General features: G+C 47.6%; 1 protein-coding gene across 1 annotated transcript; it reads right to left on the minus strand.

Moving 5' to 3' along the window:
* Positions 1–1,193: 1,193 nt before the first annotated feature.
* LOC308162479 (nuclear RNA export factor 1-like) lies at positions 1,194–11,474 on the minus strand (the record flags this gene model as incomplete). The annotated part of the gene is made up of 5 exons (XM_080536629.1): positions 1,194–2,777; positions 3,933–4,414; positions 4,727–4,969; positions 10,763–10,910; positions 11,409–11,474. The coding sequence occupies 5 exons, from the start codon at positions 11,472–11,474 to the stop codon at positions 1,194–1,196; spliced, it is 2,523 nt and encodes an 840-aa protein (XP_080392755.1).
* Positions 11,475–11,792: the final 318 nt, after the last annotated feature.

Genomic DNA, 11,792 nt, shown 5'->3' on the forward strand with positions numbered 1-11,792 from the left:
TTCATTTTTTTCCACCCCCATAATATAATTACTCAAACAGGTTACTTACCGTGAGTGTGTTCTCCACGATGCAACTTGCTGGCGAGGAAATCTGAACTGACAGGCAGGTGTCAGGTGTCACTGACTGAACTGGTGGGAAGCCTCTTGTCTTGAATGTCTTGGAAGTCTCGAAGTAGTACCAAATATTTTATTTAATAATTAAGTGTCGTGAAATTCTAAGTCTTTACATAATAGGGTACGATATTTATAGTAGCTTTCAGTTGTTTGAAAACGGTACCTTTATCCGCGTTCGTAAATTCGCCAGAGCCCAGCCCACACTGGGTTCAATGTTATAATGGACCAAGTAATTTGATTGGACGAGAGGCCGTCACTCGCAAAGTGAATTTACGAAGGCGGCCCCTACATTCTCAGCTCACTGGACACTGACGTGTTTCAGTTCAGTGAATGGACTACGCGCAGTCGAAGCACTGAATGATTGGATGAACGACTCTTTTGGACAAATCTTTTTAGTGAACTGATTGTAATGAATGAGTTCACTGAAACGAACTGCTTTGCCCATGACGTCACGACACAACTTTCATGACCCCCCCCCCTACTTTTGTTTAGTTTAGTTTTTTGTGCAAATCTCCATGATTCACGTGGATGACCTATTTTGAGTTAAAAACGTCGAATTTCGCCGAAAGGTGACTAGTTTGCATCACACAGAACCTGAAAACACTAACTCATGACCTGGAGGCACTGGACAGAGCCTCGAAGAGGAACAGGAAAGCTGGGAAGTTGAATAATCATTTAGAAGCTGCTATACACGAAGCAATGAGTGAACTGGACAAGATGTCGGGCACTGTTCATCAGATGCCATCCAGAGACAGACCGGTCAAGCTGCCGAAACCCAAGAGGAGGAAGATCTCCAGATAACATTGAATGTGTTGGCCCCGAGTACAGTACCCAGCCTTGGAACAGTGTTCATATCGCCTCGCAACATGTGAACTTTCACAGTGTTCATATCGCCTCGCAACATGTGAACCCCCACAGCTACAACACAGATAGTGGATGATTGTTCCATGGTCTCCCTGACTGACATTGAAGGTGCTGGAAAAGCCAATTAAAAAAAAAAAAACTGTTTTAAAACTGTAAACAACAGTTGCATTTTGTCTACAACTCGCTGAATAACTATTTTTTTCTAGAATAAGGTATTATCCAACTCGGTCTAGCTTTAAGAAGGCGACATCTGGAATCTTGCCTTCAGCCTTCAGTTGTGTGAAGACTTGCCCAGCTCTGCTGAAATCCCACTCGTTGTCCTGAAGACACTTCTGCGACCACTCCAGGTTCATGCCAGACTTGAGGGAGAAGGCGGAGAGCATCTCCTGCTGCGGGGCGGTGAAGGAGGGCACGGGGCTGCTGGAGGGGGTGGGGGCCGGCTCTGCAAACGCCTTGCGAATCTCCTCCGTCGTGGCGTTGCGGACGAAGAGCTCGTCATTCACGATGCACAGCCCAGAGTTCCCTGCTGGCACGGTGATGAAGACCCGAGAGAAGGCCCTGACCGAGTCTCGAGATTTACCGTCAACTTCTTTGAACACTCCACTGACCGTAAACGAGAGTAACGTGCTAGTGTAGGTGTTGACGTCCACGTTGAAGCAGGCCGCGTCATGCTGAGTCTTGGGGAGCTCGTTGAGGAACGCCACGACGGCCAGACGCGTGTGTTTCAGCAGGCGGAACCGTGTCGAGACGTCTTTGAGCCGCTTGATGTTCCGGCTGTCTTTCTGATACTCTCCCAGACTGCACCTGGACGGGTTCTGGCTGGAGTAGGGCGTGCTGAGGGAGAAGGAGGCAGCATCATGGTAGGCATCCAGGAGAGGCTGTCTGTCCCCGGCGTCATAGATACTGTAATACTGTTGCAGGAAACGCAAGATGAGACCCTTGATTTCATCGGAACCAAAACAGCTGCTCTTGCAGGCGGGGAGGGTGGTGGGTGTTTCCACGTCAAACCCTATCGCCGGGGGGAGGTCATGTCCATCCAGTCTGAGCAGCCGGGGGAACCTTTCCTTGACCGCACTAATGTAGGTGGGCTGGTCCTTGAAGACGCCACACACTGGGTTGCGGTCCAACCAGAGTTCAACTAGCTTCAAACCTTTCAACTTGTCCAGCTCCCGCTCTGACTTCAACTCGTTGTGGGACAGGTTGAGGGTCTTCAGGTGTGGCGCTTTGCTGGCCAGCTCGGCCACCTCGTCCAGCTTGTACAGTCTGTTGTTGCTCAGGTTCAGACACACCAGCTCCGGGATGTTCTCCTCGATGATCTTGACCACGGCTTGCATACACGTTCTTCTGTTGAGAACCACCTCGATGTTCTGAGACGCTAGGTCTGGGTCGGTGCGGATGTTGTTCAGGTCCAACGCTTGCTGGGAGCCGTCAAAACGCTTGGCCATGCATTGCTGTACAGGTGTGAAGGGTACGGAGCACAGGTTCTGGAGTGCTGTGAGCAACCATTTCTTGTCGTATTTCTTGCCATGGGGTATCGTCATCTTGAACCATTGACCCCTGTTCCTTCCTCTTCCTCCAAACCGTCCGTCACCTCTCCGAGGAGGCCTTCCATATGGGTTGAATCGGCGCTGAGAACTGCCGTCCTGCGAGTTCCCATCATGCATGGCTGTGTCTATGTCGTGGTCCCATGGCCCCGGGCCCCTGAAGGTAACCACGGGCCCCCCCCGCGGCCGCTGCCTGGCGGGACCCTCTCCTTGCGCCCGGCCCCTGAAGTACCCTCGGCCCTTCTGGCTACAGAACTGAGGGCCCCCGACTCAACATGTATTGTTGTACCAACATGTACCTCAACAGTATCAACATGTATGGTTAGGTAGAGTAGTTAGGTGTCTGATAAACTTATTATACTTACATTTGGTGGAATTCCAAGGGTGGGTGTTTGGGGTTCTGCAGATAGTCCTATAGCCAGGATATCCAAAGCATCTAAAGAAAAGCAACAGAAACAAATATGCGCTGTTAGTTATGTAGTCGGCTAAAATAACTTACACTTGCAAGATGAAGGCATGCTCTGTAGGCTACAGACAGTATTAGATCAAAGTTCTGAGATTTAAAAAATGGTTTGGCTTGTCTGGGTTTATTGAATGGCATGGCGGTTTATTGGGATTATCAAAGTAAGACAAAGTGTTACGGTTAGTCAATGTGTTTGGACCCAGATGCAGAGCAGAACAGAATGGAACGATGCAGGGATATGATTCCAAAATAAAGGTACTCTTTATTTGAGCAAGCAAGAATAATAAACCGCACAGTAAGCGATGAAACAAACGTGGAGAAAGCAAGTCTCCTAACAAGGCAAAACAAAGTACTAGCAATAGTCATAAGATACTTATCTCCTGGGCATACGAGGAGCGATAAGGCTGCGACAAGACTATGAGAACACGCACACACACAACATAAAGTGAACAATCGACACAGAGGGAAAACACAGGGGGAACTAAATAGACCAAGACAATCACTCACAGCTGTTCACAATTAGGACAGACAGAGAAACAATACACAACATAGGGGGCGCCAACGGGTCGCTCCAAGGTAGAGCGATCCCCAACCTGACAGTATCCCCCCCCGACGAACGGCACCTGCCGTTCACCTGGGTGCCTCAGGATGTAAATGTCGATAGTCCTCGATCAGGGAAGGGTCCAGTATATCCCTCTGAGGCACCCAGGACCGTTCCTCCGGCCCATACCCCTCCCAGTCCACCAAAAACTGAAACCCCCTACCCCTCCGCCGGCAATTCATGACCCTCCTCACCGTGTACACCGTTTGTCCATCAACGATGCGCGGCGGGGGGACAGGGGGGGGGGTGGTGGGGCCAGGGGGCATGTAAGGAACGGTTTCAGGAAGGACACATGAAAGGTGGGATGAACCCGCATGGATGGTGGAAGTAGCAGTTTATATGCCACCGGGTTCACCCGCCGCACCACCTTGAAGGGTCCCACGAACTGAGGCGCCAGTTTCCTCGACTCAACCCGGAGAGGAAGGTCCCGGGTCGAGAGCCAAACCTTCTGCCCCGGGCGAAAGATCGGGGCCGGGCGACGCCTGCGGTTGGCCTGAAGCTGGGACCGGACCGAAGCCCGCTGAAGCGCCGCCCTCACCCGCCTCCAGGTCCGACGACAGCGACCGACGTGGGCCTGGACGGAGGGCACTTCCGCCTCCTCCTCCTGCTCAGGGAATAGGGGGGGTTGGTAACCATACTGACATTGAAAGGGGGACAGTCCAGTGGAAGAGCAGAGGAGGGTGTTGTGGGCGTACTCCGCCCACGCCAGCCGTCGGCTCCACGTCGCCGGATTGCCGGAGACGTAGCACCTCAGCACGCCCTCCAGATCCTGGTTGACGCGCTCCGTCTGCCCGTTGGATTGTGGATGGAAGCCGGAGGACAGGCTGACTGAGGCGCCGAGGCTGGTAGCGAACGCCTTCCAGAACCTGGAAGCGAACTAGGGGCCCCGATCAGACACCACGTCCTGCGGGAGACCGTGCACTCGAAAGACGTGCTGTACCACCAGGTCGGCCGTCTCTCGGGCTGAGGGGAGCTTGGGGAGAGGAATGAAGTGGGCCGCTTTGGAGAATCGGTCCACCACCACCAGGATGGTAGTGAACCCGTCGGAGGGAGGGAGACCCGAGATGAAGTCCAAGGAGATATGGGACCAAGGACGTTTGGGGATGGGGAGAGGTCGGAGGAGCCCTGCTGACGGCTGACGGGAGGTCTTGCTGCGCGCGCACACCGGACAGGCTGCCACAAAGGCGCGCGTATCCCTCTCCGCTGTGGGCCACCAGAACCTCCTACGAATAAAGTCCAGGGTCCTGGCAGCCCCGGGGTGACCGGTGAGAGACGACGCATGCGCCCATTGAAGCAGCCGTGAGCGCGCGGCCTTGGGGATAAAGCCTCCCTGGAGGTCCCCCCCCAGGATCAGGCTCCCGTCTGAGTGCCGTCTTAACCACTCTATCAATCCCCCATGACACGGGGGCAACAATGAGGGTCTCTGGAACTATGGGATGGCTTCTCTCTACTAGGTCCACCGGGTCAAACTGTCGGGAGAGGGCGTCTGGCTTAGTGTTCTTAGACCCTGGCCTAAAGGAGATGGAGAAGCGGAAGCGAGTGAAAAACAGCGCCCACCTGGCTTGTCGTGAATTGAGCCGCTTCGCCCCCTGAATGTAGGCCAGGTTTTTGTGGTCGGTTGTTACGTTCTAGTTCTCTAGGGTGAAGAAGAAGTAACAAATTACAGGTGTTATGAGTAATATAAAGATATTTATTATGCAAAGACAATTTAAAAGTCTTATGGTACGGATAAAAATAGAATTAGAAACTACAAACAAATGCCTCAAAACGAAACAAACAATAAACACATCCCGAGGATGGTTCTTAAAACAACAAAACAAAAGTAGTGTAAATTCCTTAAAGTATAAAGTGACTATTAGATTCCAAAACTCAAATATCAACAAAACATCTAATCAAAGTATCAACACAATTATAACCAAAATGATCTCTAACAAGGTACTAACAATATCACTAAACAAAGAAACACCTAACAAACTGTGTGAATGGATCACACAGCTGCTGCTGGTTTTCTCTCAGGGTCTTTTGTATGGTGTGGCCTCTGATTAGGGCTGGGTTCAAAAAATCGATTTCCCGATTCTGAATCGATCTTCATTAAAATGAGCGATTATCGATTCATAAATCCCGAGATCGATTTTTTTTTTTTTTTTTTTTTTTTTTGCTTGCAGCTTCAACCCGCAACGAGATCTCGTGGCCAGATCTCGCGCTACAATAATTTATCATATCTCACGCAACGTGAGGTCTCAACACTAAAATCTAAAAACATGGCGATGGCAGGGACACTCAAGTCACCACCAGGCTTAAAGTCAGATGTCTGGGTGCCTTTTGGATTTTAAAAATGTGACGATAGAGATGAGCTGGACAAAAGCAAAGTCATATGTAAATAAAAAGTACACTCATGTAACTGCTTTGGAGTCAATTCATTGATATGTTTAACAATGCTACATGTTATAGGGTTCCTTGAACCATTTATAGCATTAGTTCAGAGAATCTCTTTCATATTCAAGCAAAAAATGTATATTGTAACTAGATCGAATCGGAATCGAATCGAATCGAATCGAATCGTGAATCGAATCGAATCGGGCTGTGAATCGAGCTGTGAATCGGAATCGAATCGTTTTGGGAAATCAGTGGCGATACCCAGCCCTACCTCTGATGATTGGTTGGTGTTGATTATTGGCTGGTGTCGATTGGCTGGAGTTGATTGACCACTGCTGGAGTTGATTGGCAATTATCACGGGGGGGGGGGGTGGATCCCCTGAACTGGACTTATGGCTGTTAAAGAGACATACACACAAAGACACAGACACAGACAACCAGGCTACTCATAGCCGTCACACTCCCTCCCTTAAGACACAAACCCAAGGATTCGGACAGGTTACAACTGCTATTACCACCACAAACCAACCTGCCCGCCTACTCCTCCAATACTCTAGCGAGAGTATCTGCTAGCACATTGTCTATCCCCTTTTTATGTCTTATTTCTAATTTGTAATATTGTACTATCAAAGCCCATCTCATCAAACGTTGATTGTGATTATACATCCGAGATAGGAAAACAATGGGATTATGATCGGTGAACACCACCACCGGCAAGGAACTGGACCCCACATATACTTCAAAATGTTGTAGAGCTAATAGCAAAGCAAGCGTTTCTTTCTCAATTGTAGAGTAATTTAATTGGTGTTTGTTAAATTTTCTAGAGAAATATCCCACAGGATGGTCAACCCCATCCTTGTCCTCTTGCAATAGCACAGCCCCAGCTCCAACTCCACTAGCATCCACCTCTAACTTAAATGGTCTACCAAGATCAGGAGCCGCGAGCACGGGAGCATGACTTAGCAGTGATTTAACACTGTCAAACGCATGTTGACACTCCTTGCTCCACACAAAGTTTACTTTAGGGCTGAGTATACTGGTCAATGGGTGTACAACAGTCGAAAAATGTCTGCAAAAACTCCTGTAGTATCCTGCCATTCCCAGAAATCTGCGCAGTGCCCTCCGAGTGTTAGGGATGGGACACTCGGCTATGGCCACTACTTTTGCCTCCACAGGTAACACCTGCCCTTGACCCACTTGTCGGCCCAGATAAATGACAGTAGCTTGTCCAAATTCGCATTTCGCCAGATTTACTGTTAGCGAAGCTTTAGCAAGTCGTTTTAACACTTCCTCCTAAATGTGTAAATGATCTTCCCACGTAGACGTGTACACAATTAAATCATCAAGGTAAGCATTACAATTAGACACCCCTGTTAAAACGGTGTTTACCAACCTTTGAAAGGTGGCGGGAGCATTGCACATACCAAAAGCCATCACGGTGTACTGTAAAACATGATCAGGTGTCACAAATGCAGAAATTTGGGAGGCGCGGTCAGTCAAGGGCACTTGCCAATAACCTTTGAGCAGATCTAATTTGCTAACATACTTTGCCGTACCCAAATTGTCAATACAATCCTCCATCCGTGGGAGAGGATATGAATCAGTAACAGTAACTGCATTTACCTTTCGGAAATCGGTTATAAAACGAGGAGAACCGTCAGGTTTCATCTCTAGTAAACAGGGAGAACTCCAAGCACTAGAGCTAGGGATTGCTAACCCATTACGCAATAAATACTCAGCTTCCTGTCTCATCAAGGCCCTTTTTGTCGGGTTAACACGATAGGGATGTTGTTTGATAGGCCGCACCCCCTTAACATCAATGTCATGTCGAATTACAGTAGTTTGACTCGGCACATCACCAAATATACACGGAAAACGCTTGATCAACTCCATTACCTCAACTTGCTGTCCAGCTGACAAATTAGTTAACTGAGTGGGCAACACTTTTAACATTTCCGAGTTGACCAATCGAGTACTCTGATTAGAGGAATGACGTGCCATCAAATCCTCATCGGTCGCGCACAGAGACTCTGTCACAATTAAGGCACAGCTGCCAGTGACTACCGGCTTAGGGACAGTTTTACATGTCTCCTGACTAATTTTAGATTCCTCACGGGAGTAATAGCGTTTTAACATGTTCACATGGCACACGCTAGTACTTCTCTGTCTCTCGGGAGTACTGATCACATAATCAGTGTCACTAAGACACTCACGAATATCATACGGACCACAGAATTTCGCCGACAGCGCAGCGCCTGGAATAGGCAATAGAGCTAAAACTTTATCACCTACATGAAACTTTTTAAAAACAGCAGTGCGATCATAATGACGCTTCATCACTGTTTGCGAACTAATCAGAGACTCTTTTGCAATGGTATTAGCCTGATGCAAACGCTCACGAAAATGACTAATGTAATCTAACACATTCCGCTCCGCACTAAACTCAGCTGAGAGGAACTTATCCTGCAGTGATTTGAGCGGACCGCGAGGCGTATGTCCAAAGACAAGTGCCGCGGAACTGAATCCTAAAGATTCCTGAACAGCTTCACGAGCTGCAAACAACATGAATGGCACTCCCTCATCCCAACTCTTCCCACTCTCTAGACAGTATTTACGAAGCATCGCCTTTAACGTCTGATACCATCGTTCTAATGCACCCTGACTCTCAGGATGATAGGCACTGGAAACAACATGTCGTACCCCTAACGTTCTTAGGGCTTGTTTGAAAAGCTTAGACTGAAAGTTAGTGCCCTGGTCAGATTGTATAACAAGAGGAAGACCGAACGTGGAAAAAAAATTGTTAAAGCTTTCACCACTGAGCTGGCTGATATGTTACGCAACGGAACAGCTTCGGGAAAACGAGTAGCAGCGCACATAATAGTGCGCAAATACTGACTTCCACTTTTAGTCCTAGGCAAAGGTCCAACACAATCAATTATTACACGTTCAAATGGCTCCCCTATAGCAGGAATGGGATGCAATGGTGCGGGTGGAATGGATTGATTTGGCTTACCCGCCATCTGACAAGTATGGCAACAGCGGCAGTGCTTGGCAACATCCGCCTTCAGTCCGGGCCAAAATAAATGTTTCAATATCAGCTGATAAGTTTTAGTTATACCTAAATGTCCTGACCACTGGCTCTCATGTGCTACAGATAACACCTGTTGTCTATAACCCACAGGCACAACCACTTGTTTTACAGTATTCCACTCACAACCATTTGCATTAGGAGGAGACCATTTACGCATTAATATCCCATCGTTAAGGAAATAAACTACGTTGCCCCCTATTTCAGATTCCTCACTAGCTGCATGTAAAAAACATTTGTTTAATGACTGATCAGCTACTTGAGCGACACGCAATCGCTCGCCGGTTACAGGGAGAGATAGGCTGTCAGCGGATGGTATGGTAGGACTCGGGGAGGATGGTAACTCTACCACTTTCTCCCTGGGAGAAGCTGAAACAATCGGGTTCTCATCCCTTTCAGAAAAGGCTTGCATAATCACACTATCACAGAGAGAAACATCGCTATCCTCCTCTCTGCCTCGACTCGATTGTGCACGAGTTATAGCGCACACCGGAAACAAATCAACATCTTTTGTCTCAGATTCCCTGCATTGAGGCGAATCCAGTACCTCCAACGTAGGAGTCACCTTACCCCCAGCAATATTGTTGCCCAACAACAATGCCACTCCTTTAATGGGTAACTCTGGACATACAGCGACCGAAAAAAAAACAGTAACCAATTCAGATTGTATGTGAATGCGATGTACGGCCCGCGGGACATAACCCATTTCAATACCACGCAACACAGCTCCATAGCCGCACGCAGACTGATCAGAGAATGGCAGGACACTACATAGAATTACAGACTGTGACCCCCCGGTGTCTCGTAATATACGTACTATACGTAACAACAACATTTTATTCATTTATTCATTTTTATTTAAAAATAACAATTTCTCCACAGTGCTGGGCTTCAGGCGGTTTCTTTTTTTTTAGACGATTTCACCTGCTTTAGAAAATATCCTTTCACAGGGCACAGATGAAGCTGGGATACATAGATAATTAACGGCAAGTTTATACAAATTAGGATACACATGTTTGTGTTCTTCCCAATACTGTAGGGGGTTCTGCATCCTTTCGATGTTTGGTTCAGCCAGGTAGGTATGGACCTCCACTGTTGCGTCTGCAGTTACATTTTGGGTCCTCGCCTGCATGACTGTGGTGTCTAAACGACGCCACAGTTTGTTACCTAAAACAGACAAACAGGCTGTCAGTGTCAGTGAATATATACAATAAGACAATTAGAATGTATCCAGTATACTTTACCTTGAGTCACAGGCTGCGAAGCTTCTGATATGGGGGGTTGTGATGACTAGGAGGAGGAGGAGGAGGAAGAGGAGGAGGCGGCGCTGTTTCGTATAACGGTAGCACATTCCAAATTGAGATTTTCGGCCTCTGCTGCTTTATTGGGGCTAAAGAATCCTATCTTTTTAAAACGTGGATCAAGCAGTGTCGCCAGTGACATTACGCTCATTGATTGCAATGAGTACAGCTTATCCTTTAATTGTCTTCTTAGACTCTCAACCATTGCCATGCTCTCTTGTGTTTGGACACATCCCATTTCCTCCTCCTCCAGTGTGTGGTATAGCATTGATAAAAGAGGAATAACTTTTGAACCGGACACTCTCTTCTCCTCTGACAGCTCAACTGTGGCATCATTGAATGGGGCTAGCACTTTTAGACATTCTGCGATGATGTCATATTGTTCCAATGTGAGTGGGACAATGTCAGTACGTAGGCCGGCCAAAGCTGCTGCTATAGGCTCCTTGAGGTCATACACACGCTGCAGCATATGGTACGTACTGTTCCAGCGTGTATCCACCTCTTGGATCAGCTTCAGTGCCGGCCGGCCCATTTGCGCCTGCACCAGTGTCAGCCTCTCCTATAAAATTTGCCAACAAAAAGTGATTAATTCAAGAGTCACTGCAGCAGCAACTTAAACCAAACAGCGTCATTTAGAATATTGCAATGAAAGAAAGGAATTCACTTTTGCATTGGTGCTGCTCTTAAAATAGCCCACAATCTTCCGAGAATTTACCCGGATGTCAGCCAACACATTGTTTTCTTTAATAGCCTTTTTTACAAGTAAATTTAAAGTGTGCGCCACACAAATTGTGTGACGCAAGCGCAACTCCTTGGCACAAGCACCCATATTTGCTGCGCCATCCGTCACCATGCAAGATACTTTGGTGGTAATACCCCACTGGGCCATAAGTGCTGCTTTGACGGTGGCCAAATTCACAGTAGTATGTGCATCAGGGGAATATAGCACCCCTAAAACAACAGTGTGCAAAGAGGTGCTTTCATCTATAAAATGGCAGGTCACAGCCAGATATGCATCAGTGTTGATGGAGGTCCACATGTCTGTTGTCAAGCTAACTGCAGATGCCTTCAACACAATGGCTTTGGCTTTCTCCTTGGACTCCTGATATCTGGACTCCACCATAGCTTTCAAAGCCTAAAGGAAAGAAGGGAACACTCTTGGAATGGCATATATGGGGAAATGGGGAAAAATGCTTCATGTGCTCACATACACACCTGCCTTGTGGGGAGAACATAGGTAGGGTTGAAAGCTTTTAACAAGCTTTCTGAACCCTTTGTCCTCCACAATGGTGAAGGGCTGGCAATCCTCAATCACCATATTGACCAAGGCCTCATCCACATCATTCTTCAGTGCTGATGAAAAAAAATGCAGTATTCAATTGCAGATGTCATTCATTAGTCATATTTAAAATATAAATTAATCTTGTCTAATAAAAACGTA

Source organism: Nansenia antarctica (genome assembly GCF_963989245.1).
Source record: "Nansenia antarctica genome assembly, chromosome: 7".
Classification (NCBI taxonomy): Eukaryota; Metazoa; Chordata; class Actinopteri; order Argentiniformes; family Microstomatidae; genus Nansenia; species Nansenia antarctica.